Below are 18,768 nucleotides of genomic sequence, written 5' to 3'. Positions count from 1 at the left end.
AACATCTCCGTGGCCTGCGAGCAAATTTGCAGATGCATTTTTGTGATGCCTGCCTAACCCAACCAACTTTGTTATGTGCTATGTGGCTTACTTTATGGACACAGAGTAGGCTGCATAGCACCAAGCCTGGTGACATTTACTGGTACAGTGTTGATACCTCAGCAAGTGCAGTAGTCCTGTTTAGAGTGTTCTCACACAAGCATTGCCCTGAGTACAGTACAGCGATAGAAATATGCAGCTCTATTTAAGAAATGTCCTCTAAGTTGATATGGCCAAAGGTTTTCCATTAACTCATTTTGCTTCATGGAGTCCATTGAAACCTGCTGAATAATGTTACGTTAATATATTCAACTACATACAGCTTTGTAGTTTTCCAGATACAGACACCTGCCTCGAAACATCTCTGAACGGGGGAAAACCAGGCCTGGTGGCAACCCTCAGAGCTTCCTTGTCACTTGGCACGCTGGGAGATGACTAGGGCTTTAGTCACAGGCACTGAAAAAGTTTTTGGGGAGGGATTAGACTCTTTCCAAGGGTTGAACTGGCACTGCTTTTCATTGGCACCGTTTCCAGTCAGTGCCCTGCGCGGCTCAGCAAACAGAGGGAATTCAGAGCATGTGACGGGTGGACCACGCTGCACTGAACCCTCAGCCCTGTCCCTGATAGTGTATGAAGCTCCACGCTACACTGAACCCTCAGCCCTGTCCCTGATACTGTATGAAGCTCCACGCTACACTGAACCCTCAGCCCTGTCCCTGATACTGTATGAAGCACCACGCTACACTGAACCCTCAGCCCTGTCCCTGATACTGTATGAAGCTCCACGCTACACTGAACCCTTAGCCCTGTCCCTGATACTGTATGAAGCTCCACACTATACTGAACCCTCAGCCCTGTCCCTGATACTGTATGAAGCTCCACGCTACACTGAACCCTCAGCCCTGTCCCTGATACTGTATGAAGCACCACGCTACACTGAACCCTCAGCCCTGTCCCTGATAGTGTATGAAGCTCCACACTATACTGAACCCTCAGCCCTGTCCCTGATACTGTATGAAGCTCCACACTATACTGAACCCTCAGCCCTGTCCCTGATAGTGTATGAAGCTCCACGCTACACTGAACCCTCAGCCCTGTCCCTGATACTGTATGAAGCACCACGCTACACTGAACCCTCAGCCCTGTCCCTGATACTGTATGAAGCTCCACACTATACTGAACCCTCAGCCCTGTCCCTGATAGTGTATGAAGCTCCACGCTACACTGAACCCTCAGCCCTGTCCCTGATACTGTATGAAGCTCCACACTATACTGAACCCTCAGCCCTGTCCCTGATAGTGTATGAAGCTCCACGCTACACTGAACCCTCAGCCCTGTCCCTGATACTGTATGAAGCTCCACACTATACTGAACCCTCAGCCCTGTCCCTGATAGTGTATGAAGCTCCACGCTGCACTGAACCCTCAGCCCTGTCCCTGATACTGTATGAAGCCCCACACTACACTGGCCTGTTCCCAAGCTGTCCTTATAACCATGTCTCTCTCCTATCTTGAGAGTACCTGCATCATTTCTAAAAAGGGCAAAATAAGAACTCTGTCTAATCAAAGTGGTCTAATCAAAATGGACACACGGTTAACACTGTACTCCCTCACACACTGGGCTGGACCCTCAAGAGCTCCGGAAACTACTGGTGAGTGGTGAGCAGTGAGGGTTCGGAATCTGGGTTCAAAACTGGATAACCAGAGCCGGGGGAGGTTGCTTATTATGAAGCTCCAAGTCTTTATTATTATTACTAGTATACAGCTTATTTGTCTGACAAAGAACCCAAGCTTACTACTGTATAAAGTTTTAAGATGTGCCTGGTCCCTGTTACACTGAGGTAAGATATTTGGTTAGTGTTTTATAATAGACATTTTATTTTGGCTAAGGCACTATAAATGGTTTTATTTTTCTTTTTGTTGAAAAAATGGCCACATTTAAAAAAAAAATAATTCTGTAGTTTTACAGCATGTTTCTTCCTTTAAGAGTGTAGATTTGACTTTGCAGTAAAGTGACAGTAAACCTGGCTCCATAAAGTTGAAAACCACTGCTGGTCATTGCTGGGATTTCCAATAGGGGAGGCACGTAGCCAAAGAAACTCCAAAGACACGCAGCTCAGACGAGAATCATAGTTTACCTGAACAGCCATGTTTTTTTAATATGCTTTACCATACCTCTCTGTACTTCACCATGTTATCACTATGCTTTAGTACACTTTGCCATGCTTTTACTATGGTGAACTTGAAAGGTAAACGCAGACAAGGATATATTTCAGAGTTCTCACCACAGTTCTGTGCTGTTTTACAAAACATCTCCCTGCTGTGATTCAGCAATAAAATACTTGACATCCACAGTGTTTTAGTCCTTCGTTACTCAATGATATGAAGTATGCATTTAACAGATGTACATGTAACACTTCACCCACACACATCTGAAATGCTCTAAGCACTGTTACACTCGTTCAGCTGTGGTCCAGCCTTTTGGAACACCTGTTATATTTTGCAACCTGTGTCCAAATAATTTGACATTATTTGCTGTAATGTACTTTTAAATGGTTATGTTTTGTTAAATACACTGCCTTAAAACAAGAAACATATTTATTTATTCATGTTAAACATATTTACCGTATATTAAAATATACAGATACAAATAAGCTATACTCTTACATTTTCTGGGACAGTATTGAAAGGTACTTTACCACAGCCATATTATTTATTTATGCATTTATTTATTTATTTATTTATTTATTTATTAAAAAAAAAAAAAAAAAGCATGGTTACGTGAAAAAAATACTAGTTGCTATTCGACAAATCAAGAAAGAGACTTTGCAGGTGTTTCTCTCCCTCATTTTGTAATATTGAGCCTAAACTCCTGAGTTATTGAGTAATTTAGATCTGTTTTTATGAATAAAACACAGTTCATGTACATGAAACCGAACAGTGGTATGGATATCATACTTATTTGACTAAACAATATTGAAGTAAGAGGCCTGTGCTCCTAAAATACTCACAAAAGAACATTTTCTTCAAGTGTACATTTCAAAGTGCAATTTGTTTATAAGATGAACACAGACACTATCTTTTATTTATTATATAGACAGTACTACTGTAGACCAAATGCATCAAATACGTTGTGATATGTTACCTCTAGAAACAGAAGCACGTTGCACATGTTGTATATGGACACCAGGTCTGTTTACTAACTAAATACAGGCCTGCTGTTAAGAATTACAAACTTCACCGGTCTTAATCTTAATCAGATTCATTAGCCATTTGTCCAGCAATTGATATCAGTACGCTTGTACTCCTGAATCTGTCACTGTAACTGCAGCTTGATGTCAAGAAGTGTAATGCAATCCAGTACACCAACACATTTAGAAACTAAAGCAACTAATACCCTCTCAGCACAATCACCTGTAATAGAATATACCTTGACATCCATTACCAGGCTGCTGTGTATTACCTAGCTGCTAATGGCCAATGTGTTCGGTATTTTGCTTTAAGCAGTTCCTTGGCAGTCACATACTATACATAGTGCTACACATAAAACTTTCCCCAGTGAAACAAATTGCTCCACATATAAAACACTTGTTTCTTCTGAGATAGCAAGTGCCTGCCTTTATGTGGCATACATGGTTGAGCTCTGCATTGGAGTAGTTGCAACTAAGATTTTGTTTGCCAACTAATAAAAGAGAAAAATTGATGAACATATTTACGTTTGAGTCCAGTGCTTTTTGTTAACCAACCATCCTGTTCTCATTGGTCAAATCCACTACCTTCCACACTGCAGCCCAGCACTCTAACCACTGAGCTACTCAAACCCACCAGCTTTCACACTGCTCCCTAGCACTCAAACCCACTACCTTCAGAGTATCCCAAAGCAGGTTGAGGAACCCTTCACACTGCCGCCCCGGGACCACTCTCACCTTGGGCCGTTTCCACACGATGTTCTTCACTTTGGTGGACTTGGGGCCCAGCTCTTTGTATCCCAAGGACTCGACGGTGGCCTGGAAGTAGTCATCCTCAAAGACAGTCTTCTTCCTGAGGCACCCCTCCTTGAGCGCGCTGAAGTCCTGACCCACAAAGCGGATGGGCTTGACCAGCGAGCCTTCCCCATCCTTCCTCTCCCTCTCCCGGATCAGCCGGTCACAGAAAAAACCAGACGGTGTGTAGGGCATTGTCTCACGTTTCTCTGGCTTTCGCTACCTTCACTATACATTAACAAGGCTCAAAACTCTGGCATAAATCCAAACAGCTCATCTCTGATTGGCCACATTTCAGTGATGTCATCTTCCTGCCATAATGAACTCAGGGGAACACATCTTCCCTCTGTTGCATTCTCATTGGCTCAGGGACAATGGCTGTAGGGTCCGCTCCCCCCGTCAGCAGGGCCCAATATACAGCTCTCTGCATTATTGTTGAGACACACAATAGCCACTGAACAGCACGCCTGTTAGTGTAAAGAACTGCACAAGGCTTGCCCTGCCTCAGCAGAAGGCATTCACTCTCTTTAAACCTGCTGTCAATGGGCCCCGCTGTTGGGCATTCCCAGCACAACTATGGGAGCTAATCCTATAGAGACAAGCTCTCTTTATTTCTGAACCAGGCTATGAGTTCACTCAAGCTTTTGTTTTTGGAGTTCTACAGCATCTGTTGCTTTTTAGCTATGGGTCTGCAACAAGCCTGCATGCTGTAATAGTATTTAATAATGTTACATGTGGAGAATGATTTCAAATAGACTCAAATGGTGTTGATAAAAATGAAGGTAATCCTCCGTGTCACACAACTTGGGTCTGTGTGGCCTAGAAGATAACACTAAAGACTTCAACAAAACCTTTCTTTTTAGTGCATCTGTGTTGGAGGGGTTCAAGTTTTTGGCTGACATTGCCTGAGTTTGGTCTTGGAACCAGAAAATCAGTTTTGAAAGATACATATGTTATAGCAAACATGTGTTTTTAAAAGCTGCTATCTGGTACCACAGAGGGTTAAAAAGCTCCCAGGCTGCAGGTGTTACATCCAGGTAGTCTGCTGCTGTTTTGCTACTTTTGGATGTCCAGAAAGCTAGAGTAAGTGGGTTCAAATGTCATCTTCTTATTTGGTTTCCTGCCTCCCTCTGATGTTTGCAGTCATTCAGAGTGGTGCTTATTGAGTTACTGAAATATAGTCAGTCAGCACTCACATATCTGACCCTATAACATTTAGACTTCATTGACAGTTACAAGAGTGAAACGCATATCTGATTACTTCATTTTGGCCTGTTCCAACACAAAAAAGATGTAGGCCCAGATATTGGAAAGGTTTGTGCACCACGCTGAGGGTTATGCGACTCGCACTAGTTGATGGAAGCTGCAATCATGATCGTTCTTTCAGACTGAAACAAAACTAATCACTTTCCCAAGCACGCTTTCTTGGTGCTGAAAGAATAACTCCCAAAACAGAATCCAGAGTACAGCACGGTATCATAGTGCATACCGTCGGTGTGTAACATAGACCCAGCCGGCAGATACTAAACAACTACCTGTGTAATGCAGGAACACTTTACTTTAATAGACACATACAGCAGTATATCAACCCTAGATCGATCAAGCAACAGTTTGCACCTCCTTACCTTGCATTCACATAGATTTCAATATCAAAGACACTGCTTATACAGTAGTAGGATAGGCTACTGAGTACTGTATTGGTAAAATAAATTCTAGCTAGATTATTAATATTATTAGAGTTGTTGTTTTTAATGTATGTATGTATTTGCTTATAATAGACGCCCTTATCTGGGATCACAGCTAATACTGAGAAAGAAAAAAACAGATGGTACTGTAACAGATAACAAGAAAGTCAAAAAATGTAAATGAATTAGAATAGGTAACATGTACTCATATTTGTGTGACACCTGTCAAAATTATGGAGACAGAAGTAGAGAAATCATAAACTCACTTCCCAGCAAACAGCACAGCATAGATATATCTGTTTGAATTCCGTGGAATCTGTGATGCCCCTTTAAATATTTAGCTTATTAGCTAAATATATGCATGTGCGCAAATTTCATTTGCTTAAGCACAGAATTATTTGAATTAAAATGGCTAAGTTTTGCGAAGAGGGTGACAGGCTTGCAATGCACAGAATGTTTCCATTACATGCGTTTAGTGCCCTATCCTCAGCAACATTGCCAAAGGGCCACAGTGCCCAAGGGCTCAATCAGTGAAATATCCCTGTAGCTGCATTCTCCAGAGGCTCCCTTTCCTTTTCATGCCCCTCCCCTGGTGATTGCACACTCAGGTATAAGGACACAGCTGACTTTTTTTTTTTTAAATATTGTTATTTATTTCTCATTGATATCAGAAGCATGCTTTGACACACATGATCTGCATTCCATGCTATTCACTGTGACATACAGGTATGGCAGGAGCAGGGGGCGTGGTGAATGGGGGGCACTTGGAAGGGACTTTCAGCAGGACTATGAGTAAGGGACACACATGTGCAGACTGCATCCACAGACAGCGTTCTTGGCCGGCTCCATGCTGAGATTCCCGTCATCGGGGCATCCGAATAGAGTAGTGTTTCAGCATTGTGGGTTTGTTTTACAGTACAGACTTCTGTAAATATGTTTATGTATAGTGTAAGGAGCACGGGTCGGAGCTACTCAGAACACTGACTGACAGGCGCGTTTTTGTAAAATGAAGAGTGGAGTTTGATGCTACAGAGATAGTTTGTCTGTCGCTTTCATGTTGACATTTATCCAGTTAGCAAGTCGCTACAATATATTTTTATTTAAGTTATATGTTGAATAGCCTACACTATCCTGTGGTCTATTGTTTAATTTCTCCATTTAGTAGCTGATTTATATATTTGTGGGGGTGGGCATGCAACTTCGGGGGTGCCAATGCTACCGATGTGTGTTGAGCTTTGATTCTGCATTCCATGTGCAGCGGTGATATTTGAATATAGACTCGTCTGAGGAATGTTGGTATGTACTAATGCTTGCTCAGCTCTCTCACTCTACATAGCTATATGTAAATGCTGCGTGCATACACAACCAAACGATATACAGATACTCGCAGATTTGTACATTCAGTGCATGACTTACTGCATTTTTTAAAGGAAATAAAGGAAGTGGCTAATCAAAATGTTTTTCCATCCATTTCCAAGGTTTCACTACCTTTTTTTTCTTCAAATTTACAATTTCCATGACCTCCGTGACAAAATAGTAGCATTAATCTGAACCAATACTTGAAGCGCAATACAGAAACCAGGACCCGAGGACACCCTTGGAAATGATGTGCAGATCGACGTAGGACAGAGGGAAGGAGACACTTCTTCACACAGTGGTGAGGGGATGCAATCGGAACCTAGCCGTGTTGTTGAGGCAGAATCACTGGGATCATTTAAGATCTAAATTGACAGTTATGAGATCAATCAGCTATGAGAAACCGTCTGAGCTTAGATGGGTTGAATGGCCTCCTCTGTGTGTAAAGTGTTCTTATGTTATACAAATGGTGAGGGACAATATCAGCTCCCCATGAGGTGACGTGCCTGCTGTGACCGCTGGAGCAGAATTGTGGAAATGAATACAATCAAATACAAGCACATTTACACCACTCTGAACCTTGCAGAAAGCACAACTAAAGCCACTTTCACACTGGCACTTCTACCTGTCCCAGCGACCCACCTCAGGATGTGGGTCGACACGATTTGACCTGGGTTGAGTGAGACAAAATGTATGACGGGCTCGTAAGCCGACTCAATAACAAACAGCCACGCCTGCGTGAAGGTTTCAGTTCTGCAAGGAACACTTCTGTTTAGCCACATTTTTGTTGATTGAGACACACCATGAGCCAGATTGCAGCAGGGATGAAGAAACATTTGCTCTAATCAACATATGGGCCGACAGTTCAATCCAGAGAAGCTTGGATGGAAGCGTCTGCATCAAGCTGCTTCCAGGGCATTGATACGCACATTGTGTACCTGCGTCTACCACCCAGGTCAACCCTGCTTTATCAAAAGCAGTGTGAAATCCCGTACCCGACCTGCATGACACCAGGTCCTGACCCGGGTAGAGCATGCCAGTGTGAAAGGGGCTTGTTGGAAATCATGTTGGAACCTCATGGTCCCAGTCTGAGGTAGTGTAGAAATATATGTAAAAAATAAATAAATAAATACAGAAATAAATAAATGTCGTCCTGTTCTCATGTATACCCAATAAAGGATTTCCTTCTTAGGTCGACAAAAAATATTCAGGACTGAAAGGGTTAAATTAAACTCCTTCAGATAATTTGGTTTGGTTTTGTATTCCATTATATTTAGATCAGAACCTGCTGGTACTTCTTGTAAAAATGTAGCTTCAAATTGATCAATTCAATCATGATCAGATGTATTGATGCTTATTGTGAAAATGACACAATTCCAATAGTTTTTGTCTTCTAACACTGAATGCTGAAAAAAAACCCCACTAACTTGGGGTACAGACTGTAGATGACTGGAAGAAAACACACACGCACACACACACACACACACACACACACACACACACACACACACACACACACACGTACAGTATCCAGGGTTTCTTCTTTTGAGTAATTCGCTTCAAATGGCATTTTCATAGCTTTTAGACATCCCTGCACTGTATTTGGTATTTGTTCCAGTGCTCCCACATTGAGTTACTGCATTGACCTGGTTTTGAGCTTGTCTGGGGAACTTACCATAAGCACGACAAAAAAATCTAAGGTCAAATTGCAAACAGAGATTTTAAACAGCTACATTTCAACGTGTTATCATGTCAAATGTCTTTTTCATTTCTATTTTACATTCCTGTTAGTTCTGTTACTTCAGTGTGGAGTTATTATCTCTAAATCTACCTGGCTTTGTGCTTAGGATAAAATCCATCAGTTAAAATAATGTGCCAATATTGAATATTATAAATCAGTTTTGTTTTGTTCCCTGGTAATTTAGAGATTATTGTCCCTATTCATAATACTTTAAAGACTGTTTTAATGGCTATTTTTTAACATACTGTTCACAAACATTCTCTTAGGTAAAGTCATGCTTTGAAAAGTCAGAATAACTCTGAACACTCTTAAAGCAGCTGAAACATATGATCTGCTAACTTGATTTAATTATTCAAAATGGACTAAAAAGCCTTACCAGCACAGTCCTTAAAGAAGTCCTTGCGTTTTTGTGAATAGGGCCCTATAATGCAAGTTCTTATTTTAATGAATGTTTTGGTGGAAGACTATTATTGCTATTATGTGCCCAGTTCATAACAAAAAATTAGACAGAATTAAAGAATGCTTTTATTAGGAATGTTTTTAAAAGAGATCTTAGATAAAACAGTGATATGAACATCCACTTCTAAGAAAATGCACTTCCCAACCCTGGTCTGGGGGCCGCTGTGCCTGCTGGTTTTCATTCCAATCGAGCTCTCAATTACTCAACAATTATTAGACCTTTTTAATTGTTTTCAGCTCTTAACAGCTGCAGAGTTCAAATTACTTGTAAAATGTTATTGCTAACTTGAAATTTGCAACTGTTAAGAGCTGAAAACAATTAAAAAGGTCTAATTAAGCAAATTATCAGTTGGCTGTGTAGTCTAGTGGTTAAAGAAAAGGGCTTGTTGTAACCAGAAGGTCCCCGGTTCAAATCCTGGCTCAGCCACTGACTCATTGTGTGACCCTGAGCAAGTCACTTAACCTCCTTGTGCTCCGTCTTTCGGGTGAGACGTAGTTGTAAGTGACTCTGCAGCTGATGCATAGTTCACACACCCGAGTCTCTGTAAGTCGCCTTGGATAAAGGCGTCTGCTAAATAAACTAATAATAATAATAATAATAATAATAATAATAATAATAATAATTGAGAGCTCAGTTGGAATGAAATCCAACAGACACACAGGGGTCTCTAGGACCAGCGCTGGGAAGCCCTGCTCTACATCATAACGCAGTTATGGAAGGTCGTTGACATTTTCTGAATAATTAATTTGGAAGAAAACATCAATCAAAAGCAGTAAAAAATCACACGCACTGTACTTGTGCTGAAGGCTTTAAATATGATCCCGTCACGTCATCAGAATGCTCAGTTTAAAAAGAACATGCTCCTAGCAGTAAAAGCCTTCAGAACAGCACTGCTGCCAAGCTGCTGGATTGCTGAGCAGAGTCTCTGGCACTACAGATGTACTTACAGACGGTCTTTTCCACTCAAACTTGATGGGGAGTTTCTGGCTGTAGAACAGAGATGTGTCATCTGCCTTGAACACTGGATCTTCAAACAGAACGTTCTTCTTTAAGTATTTGTCGCGGAGCTCCAGGAAATTTTTGTATCTCTTGTCGATGATCGGGAAGTTTCTGCTCAGAATGGCTGAGTAGATCCCGCCAGGAGCCCCGGTTGTGCCAGCGCTCTTCTGGGGTACGGGGGAGCAGCCAATCTGAAAGGCCAGGCTGGAGGGGATCACAGCTTGCATAGCAGCCACGTTTTATCAGCAGATTGCACAAACCAGGCAGGAAGGAGGAAAAGCACTTTTTTTGCAACTTCTCTTTAGAGAATAAAGCAACACAATGCATTCAGTAAACTGGTTACAGAAAGAGTAGGAAATGCTGGGAACAGAGAAGCTCCTTTCTTTCTTTCCTGTCAAAAGCATGTGCTGTTAGGTGCACTAGTATACAAGGTAGTCTTTTCTCAATAAATCAGAGCTGGAGTTCAGGGCACAGAGTTAGCAATCCTTTGTGCTGTCTTCCAAAGCCAGACGAGCAGCTCAGTGGCCGATACACTTTCTCTCAACTCTCCTCTCCTGTAGTTCCTTCTTTATTCTGCTCCCCTGCTCTCAGTTCCTATTTACCCCCCCTTCTCCATCTGCAGCTTGTATGCAAATGCTCTCCACAGAGATCTCTAAAAATAGCCAGAGAAGGAGGTGTCTGCTTTCTGTGAGCGGAGGTGTCCCTGGATAGAATTCTGCCATCTGCAGTTTTCTCTTCAACGTTCTTGGTTGCTCTAATTACTGTATAAAGCTAATACACAGCTATCTTCCATTCAACCAGTTTAACCAACACTTAAATAATACACTTTCAAATAATGGCCGCAAATGCCAATTAATTCAAATGCATTGGCTGCATTTCTGTGGTGTTCCACTTGAATTTCTCATGCATTTGTGGCCATTAAAAAAAAAAAAAAAATCTTCAAGACAAGAAAAATGACAAAACAACAATAAAACATTTGTTGTTCAGATTTCACCACTATGCAAACTCTATTGAAATTCACAATAATTTGAGACCATTAGGTTGAAGAGTTACTGGGTTGAGTTGTCTGACGTATTACTTTCTCTTACTCTCTCCCATTAATAGAAGCAATATGTGTAGTTTTAGCCTTTTCAATGGAACTGATTAGGAGAAATGAACACCTGCAAGTTGAGCAACACTGACCCTCTCCCAATCACCACTCAACGGGCGCCAGAGTACACAAACAGCGTGTGCAAAACAGAGTGTACAAGAGTGCCCAAATCAGTGTGTTGTAAAGGAGAGTACACAAACAGAGTGTGCAAAACAGAGTGTACAAGAGTGCCCAAATCAGTGTGTGCAAAAAGAGGTGTGTAAAAGTGTGTGCAAAAGCTAACAATGACTGCAGTAAACATGCCTTTAGATAAGGACCATCTTTCTATGGGATCATTCCACTCAATAGGACATCAATTCATTATTAGTTTGACATGAAAGCCTCGAAACAAGCTTTATAATGATACTAGTCCTGGATCTCTATGATATTTCTAGGTCATTTCCCACTTTGGTCAGAGGTCATCAAAATGGGCATCTTTTCAAACCTTGGACACTTTCATTCTCACACTGTGGGGAATGAGTTCCACAGCTCTTCAGTGGCAAGCACATGACACCAAACCTGGAGCCCTTTTCTCCATCACATATCATTTATGTACCATCAACCAAAAACAGATCGCAGTCTGAGAGGGGTTAACAGCTATGGAGTAGAGGAGGCTAGGAATCTGATGCCATTGTGGCTCTGCACAGTGAACTGAAATAGCAGGGCCAGAGCCAATATAGGCAGCAGTGTGGAGTAGTGGTTAGGGCTGTGGACTCTTGACCGGTGGGTCGTGGGTTCAATCCCAGGTGGGGGACACTGCTGCTGTACCCTTAAGCAAGGTACTTTACCTAGATTGCTCCAGTAAAAACCCAACTGTATAAATGGGTAACTGTATGTGAAAATAATGTGATATCTTGTAACAGTTGTAAGTCACCCTGGATAAGGGCGTCTGTGCTAATAAATAAATAAATAAATAAATAAATAAATAAATAAATAAAAAACAGCAGATGGAAATGAGAGCCAAGCTAGTGTAGCACATGTGATTTAAAAAGAAATCCAAAACACAAACGGTTTTTGATTTGTTGTGTTGTGGTCGATGCGACTCCAGGAGACTCTGAAATCATCAGAAGATAACTGAAGATCATGTAGCTGTAAAAAAAAACAATCAGTCCCTTTCTAAAGTTACAGTGCGGCCCAGTAGAATGCTTGGCCAAACCGCATCCACGCAATGGCATACCCAAGTAGAGGGTGGGTACTGGTGTTCTGCAAGGACAGAAGAAAGGAATCACACTTTGAATCCAGCCCATGATCACTGCGGTTACTCACTGTGTTGACTGCTCAGCTGGATTATCATGCATTTCATACAACATGTTTATCAAAGTGGAGATAGAGTTAGGACAGAGGGAAGGAGACACCTTCTTAGACAGAGTGGTGAGGAATGGAATGGGCTATCTCGTCGATGCTGAATGACAGGTGTCTTTTTATGATCTGGCTTGACAAAGTTTGGAGCTCGCCCAGCTGCTAGGAACTGGACTAGCACTGACGGGTTTGTAAATGAAGGGCTCTGCTCGCTCGTAAGCTTTCTTATGTTCTTAAGTTCTTACAGTAGACAAGAATCTCCAAAGCACCATGTTGAAATGACTTGCTGGTAATACTGCCATTGCTGTTAAAAGAGGTCTACTGTAAAATGCTGAACTGCCGTCAATAATAACTGCCTGGGGTGTTGAATAGTTGAATGTCTAAACTTTTTGGTTTGGTTACTTCCCAAAACAGTATGCTCAAGTTGAAACGTTTAAAAGTGTTTACAGTTTAAACACTGAAATGAACTGCCCTCTGGTGTAAGGTTCAGGTGCCACATCTCCAGTATGCAGATTGCAGGACGTTTCTTCTGTGGTCACTGTATTTTAGGACAGAAGAACCAACAGTTCTGATTGAAACTGACATACAAAACAACATTTACACAGAAATAAAAATCATGTTTTAAAAATCAACCACAGAACGAGGCTGGGGATGTGTGCCAAGGGACTGCAGCCCCTGTGATTTAAAAAGAAATGTAAAACAAATGAGCCTCTCTCAAGCCTCCCTTGCCTCCATGTGTTCAATCATTCTTCCTTGTTAAGAATGGATCTAGTTGGTAACCCAGCTGTACAGCAGTGGCTGCGTGCACACAACATGTACTGCAGGGTTAGTAATGTGCAAACTACTGGAGGTCAGACACATTCATATCAAACTGTACTTTATTCATACATTCTAAAAGGTAAAGGGTTTGTCACACAAACTAGTGTGTTTCCACACGGAGGTAATGGCTTATACGCTTCACTGGGCATGTGCTGGTACGTTTCACAGCACATGTGAGGGGACAAGCGGAAGTCATGTTTTTTGGCTCAAAAGAGATGCTTGAGAACAGTGATTTTGGACACAAGCAGTGTGGCATTATGCAGATGTTTGGGCGCGTAGGGATTATTATACAATGACCAAATACATTCGGAACAGCAAGGTGGGATAGTTTATGTTTTATTTTTCATGTGGTGCTGATGTACCCTTTAACCTAAAGTAGTGCCACAGAGCACATTTTTAAATAAAACATGTTTGCTCTAATACAAGTTTCTTTTAAATCTGCACATTTGAGACCTACGGTATATCACGCATGCATGACAGCTAATGTCTTCATCAGTGCCGTTACATTAGTGTGCAACTTACAGGTGAGGTGGGGACATACACACGTGTGTCTATCACCCTTGTGTAATCAATCTATACTCAGCACAGCCGGTGATCCATGCTGGTTCATAGAGCATTTCTATTTGATCTTCAGTTCCCAGCTGTGAACAGTCTTTAATTTCAGGTTTTCCACAGTCAACATCGAAGTCTCCTCCTCAAAACGAAAGGTCTTTTTTTTCTCATGTACACCTAAAAAGCAAAACCATTTAGAACAATATGCATCTGCAATTCCCAGTGGACAGGTACAGAGAATGCAAACGTGTTGGCTTCCCTGCCTGCTGTTAACAGTTCAGTTGTGTTTGTTTTACCTGCTGAGTGCTGCTTGTTGGGTTTATGCCACTGCAGTGTGTTGCTAGGCAGAGTTCAGCAGCTGGCCAAAGAGTTTTTTCAATTTGTTATGGGTATTGTGGACTTCCACATGTAGGGATTCTAAACCAATCACAAACTTGTTAAAACAGTTCTCTGACATCATCCTTTGCTCGTTTGATTAATCAATATTTTTCCAATTCAGAGAGAGCGGTGGATTCAACACAGAGAAGTGTGGATTCATTGGTGACCGACTCACTTTGAAAACCACCATAGCAGAACATGTTTATATAACTTCTTACGAACTGAAAAATCCAGCGTTCCAAGTGCACTTCTGTGACCTGTTGCTGTCAATATGCATATTTATGTATGTATGTCTTTATTTATTTTATATTATCAGTGGTATCAGGTAATGGCATTTCGAATGGATACCAGTTGAAATGTTTTAAGTGAGATAAACTTGACGTGGTGAAGCACTATGTTTAAATCTTGTAGTCTACACTGGATTATTTTCACTGCTGTTTATCCATCACCTAAACCACAGCAAATCAACCAATAGAATAAAAACCTAAAGCAGACAAAAACTGAAATCTGCCTAGCAACACACACTCATTTTGTTTGGTAAAAAAACGAATGAATACGAGAAGAAAATGAGTACCAGTAGTTCAATTTGTTGTATTTCCTGTTCTGTTTGTGAAACAGCGCACCTAAGAAAATATTCAATACAAACATGTTTCCATGCAAGCCTTCTTTAAAATAAATAAATAAATTCTAAAAGAACATAAGAAAATGTTTAGGCGAGGAGGGCATTAGCCAATCTATGTTCATCCGGTTCCTAGCAGCTCACTGATCGCAAAACACTGTGAGGTGGAGTCATACCCTAACCCCAACCCCAACCCTACAGGATCCCAGTGATTCAGCTCCAACAACATCATTAGTTACCCATTTTATGCCCTCATATTCCAAGCCTATCCCAGTTTAATTTCCAGCTGAGTCCTCTGGTGCTGGTTCCTGCGCTGCCCTTAAAGTATAGATTAGGGGGTTTCAACCGGGGGCACACACATCCCTGGGGGTACTTCTAAGGGTCATAGCGGGTACGCAGGATGACTCAGAAATACAAAAAGAAAAATACAAAGAAAAGAAAATAATGATCTTGGATTTCTTTTTTTTTTAACGGTATTATATATAAGCGCTTAACCACTGTGCATAAATATTTAATTATTGCTTAGCAAGTCTGACTGCAGTTTCAACATGATCATCCACCTGTACGCATGCATGATTTCAACTGAGCGGATTTCCGCTCTGATTTTAGGGTGAGTGAAGGGGGAGTCTGGTGATTCTGGTATGGAGAGCTCTGTGCTGCTTATGAACTTTGCACTCGTCGTATAACTGAATACAGTGAAGCACAACCTTTCTGCATCAGAAGTATAAATGCTCCAGTAAATAATCAAAATATTCATACCTTGACAGTTTCTAAGCACATTTTAGTAACACCAATAGCGGATGGTTGAATTTGTTTTCGGTGTACATCCAGATTATCCTGTGTATCGTTTTGAGTAAAACATTTATAAATTTCTTGCACGCAAAAGAAAAACGAAGGAAAAAGAAGTGTCAGAAAGTTATACCGAGTCCCTTTGGATCATTTTGATGTTGGCTTTAATAAAAAAAGTTCATTGTTAGTTATTATAGTTTTTTCTTGAGGTTAATGTTTTTGATTTTGTAAGCATATTAGGGCACACAATTCTGCTGAGATGGGAAGTAAACGGTAACGTGATACACATTTACAGTGCAGACTGTTCTGGATTATTTATAGTAATGTTGTCGAATAGAAAGGGAATACGTGTTTCTGAAGAGATTCCCAAATACTGACTTTTGATTTTGTGCATCCAAAGACTTCATGAATTACTGTTTGGTATTCTGTCGTAAGCCAGCAGTTTGACATAAATTACATATTAAATAAAACGTATTTGTTAATCAGATTATTCTGCCTTTTATTGCAACTGTGGTACCATTTAGCAGAGCGGAAACTGTAAAGGGGCTCTTGAGCTGAAACCTCCAGACAGACGGGGTACAGTTTTAAAAAAAAAAAAAGGGCAAAAACTTTGTCCGCTACTTTTAAGATTTTAAAGACTTCAATCAAACCCCCCTAATTCTTCTTGTTCTACACAAGGTCCCTCGTGACGTTAAGCCCTGGGGTTAGTTAGGTTGCTCTTTGAGTTCCAGTTTTTTTAACAGAAAATTGTACAAGTACTATATTTTCCTGTACAACTACCTTCACTGATACACTGTTTCCAGTATTACACTTGTGACAGTTATCACTTCACTCCACAGAGGTGTTCTTGTGTGAGACTGATTGATTCAGTGGTTTCATTCTCCACGGAGGGGATAGTTCCTTACCTGAACCTTGCTGCACAATCACTGCGGATGGCTTGGCTTCCAGTCCCAGGAACACAACCCTCTCCACTGAACACACACACTGGAACTGCCCTTTCTCATCAGCACAGCTGCAAACACAATTAGAAATCACAGCTGCACTCTCGAGACCGACTGTCACAACACACACTAGCAATAAACAGCCGGGAGGCAGGAAGGAGCTGTTGCATTATTATTCTGAGCAGTTTCCTGCTAGTATTTTACTGTTAAAATATGAATGTTGCTGTTTCTTCGTGTATAGCACTGTCACAATACGGAAGCGAGTCTTAGAACTTAATGTGTAGTCTATAATATTTTAAAACAGTACATTTGTACTGCAATTTTGCAGTTTTCCCTATGCTGTTACCACAGTTTGCCATGTTTTTAAATGTGCTTTATTGTACCTCTCTGTGCTTTACAGTGTTTGCCTATGCTTAACCATGCTTTCACTGCTTTATTACACTTTGATGAGGTCAATCAAGGGTAGGTTGTCACTTACTGTATTATTATAATATTGTGCAGACTGGAACACAAAGCAAACCAAAGCTGAGCTGCTCAAACTTATGTTATAATAAAAGACACCCTACACACAATGTATTAGCTTATATTACACCATAATAACAGACTGTACTCAGTAACTGCTATTAAATAAAAAAAGTGTTTTTTTAACTTTAAAATTCTCTCATGTGTTCTATGCACATGCTGCCATTTACACACAAGATACGACAGAATTTAGACAAACAGCGACTGGTTGATTTCTCACAAGTGATTTGCATGTCCTGGGATAATCAGAGCCCGGGGCAGCGGTCAGTATTACCTGCAGGACAGTGTCTTGGCTGCTCAGAGCCCGGGGCAGCGGTCAGTATTACCTGCAGGACAGCGTCTTGGTCGCTCAGAGCCCGGGGCAGCGGTCAGTATTACCTGCAGGACAGCGTCTTGGTCGCTCAGAGCCCGGGGCAGCGGTCAGTATTACCTGCAGGACAGCGTCTTGGCCGCTCAGAGCCCGGGGCAGCTTCAGTATTACCTGCAGGACAGCGTCTTGGTCGCTCAGAGCCCGGGGCAGCGGTCAGTATTACCTGCAGGACAGCGTCTTGGCTGCTCAGACCCCGGGGCAATGGTCAGTATTACCTGCAGGACAGCGTCTTGGCCACTCAGAGCCCGGGGCAGCGGTCAGTATTACCTGCAGGACAGCGTCTTGGCCGCTCAGAGCCCGGGGCAGCTTCAGTATTACCTGCAGGACAGTGTCTTGGCCGCTCAGAGCCCGGGGCAGCTTCAGTATTACCTGCAGGACAGTGTCTTGGCCGCTCAGAGCCCGGGGCAGCGGTCAGTATTACCTGCAGGACAGCGTCTTGTTGCGGAAGGTGAATCTCCTCAGTGTGAACTCCTGCTTTGTTCTGTAGTTGAAGGAATGGCCGTCGTCCACGTACAGCTCCCCCTCCGCACAGCCCTGACGAGAGCAGAGAGAGACTGTCCGAACTGAGGTGCACCCAACGGTGTAGTCTTTGCAATCTATTCTACTTCTCCTTTAGAGAAAACTAAAGTGTAAAAAAAGTGAGATGGGACACTCCCACTCCTTATAATGTAAAAATAATAGGGGGTACAAAACAAAATAATGTACTCCCTTTCTATAGTATTTGGGTATTTTGTTTCAGTTTTTCATCCCATCTTTTAAACTCAGCAAGGTTCATATATTTTCTAAAGACCATTACTAGGTGCTTCTAGTTAGCTCCACACAAGGGCTTTTAATGTCATCAATGTGCGACTAAAGTTAAAAGTGAGGCTAATTTCATTATTAGTGCCAGCTTGCAAAGGAAATAAATATATAAAGATCACTGTAAATACCACTCTACTTTTTCATTTAAAACACAATGGAAATTGAGCATTTACACAAAAAGGTTTAAATGTTGAATCTACACAGAGTAACAGCCCTACGGTAGTTATAGCCTAAATATACACCACCCCTCAAAAAGCATAGGGACAGATATATACATTTCAAATGAT

The 18,768-nt window shown here is 41.6% G+C and overlaps 2 protein-coding genes across 17 annotated transcripts in view; both read right to left on the bottom strand.

Annotated features, from left to right (window-relative positions):
- Positions 1-10,823, bottom strand: part of capn3a (calpain 3a, (p94)) — a 50,033-nt gene extending 39,210 nt beyond the window's left edge. For 3 of the 10 annotated variants that reach the window (XM_058987270.1, XM_058987271.1, XM_058987272.1), the window contains exon 1: positions 10,211-10,820. In XM_058987270.1, coding sequence (XP_058843253.1) covers positions 10,211-10,489 — 279 coding nt within the window. In that variant the 5' untranslated portion in view covers positions 10,490-10,820. Of the gene's footprint in view, positions 1-3,964; positions 4,262-10,210 lie in introns of those variants that run through there. The other 7 variants (XM_058987266.1, XM_058987267.1, XM_058987268.1 and 4 more) reach the window with 5 other exon arrangements.
- Positions 10,824-12,142: 1,319 nt separating this feature from the next.
- Positions 12,143-18,768, bottom strand: part of ganc (glucosidase, alpha; neutral C) — a 35,888-nt gene continuing 29,262 nt past the window's right edge. For 6 of the 7 annotated variants that reach the window (XM_058987260.1, XM_058987261.1, XM_058987262.1 and 3 more), the window contains 3 exons: positions 18,102-18,214; positions 16,753-16,859; positions 12,143-14,238 (listed from right to left, as the gene is read on the bottom strand). In XM_058987260.1, coding sequence (XP_058843243.1) covers positions 14,129-14,238; positions 16,753-16,859; positions 18,102-18,214 — 330 coding nt within the window. In that variant the 3' untranslated portion in view covers positions 12,143-14,128. Of the gene's footprint in view, positions 14,239-16,752; positions 16,860-18,101; positions 18,215-18,768 lie in introns of those variants that run through there. The other variant, XR_009307371.1, reaches the window with a different exon arrangement.

The sequence above is a fragment of the Acipenser ruthenus genome, chromosome 15 (genome assembly GCF_902713425.1).
Source record: "Acipenser ruthenus chromosome 15, fAciRut3.2 maternal haplotype, whole genome shotgun sequence".
Lineage (NCBI taxonomy): Eukaryota > Metazoa > Chordata > Actinopteri > Acipenseriformes > Acipenseridae > Acipenser > Acipenser ruthenus.
Note: the sequence above shows the minus strand (reverse complement) of the source record. Positions and strands in the feature narration are given on the sequence as shown.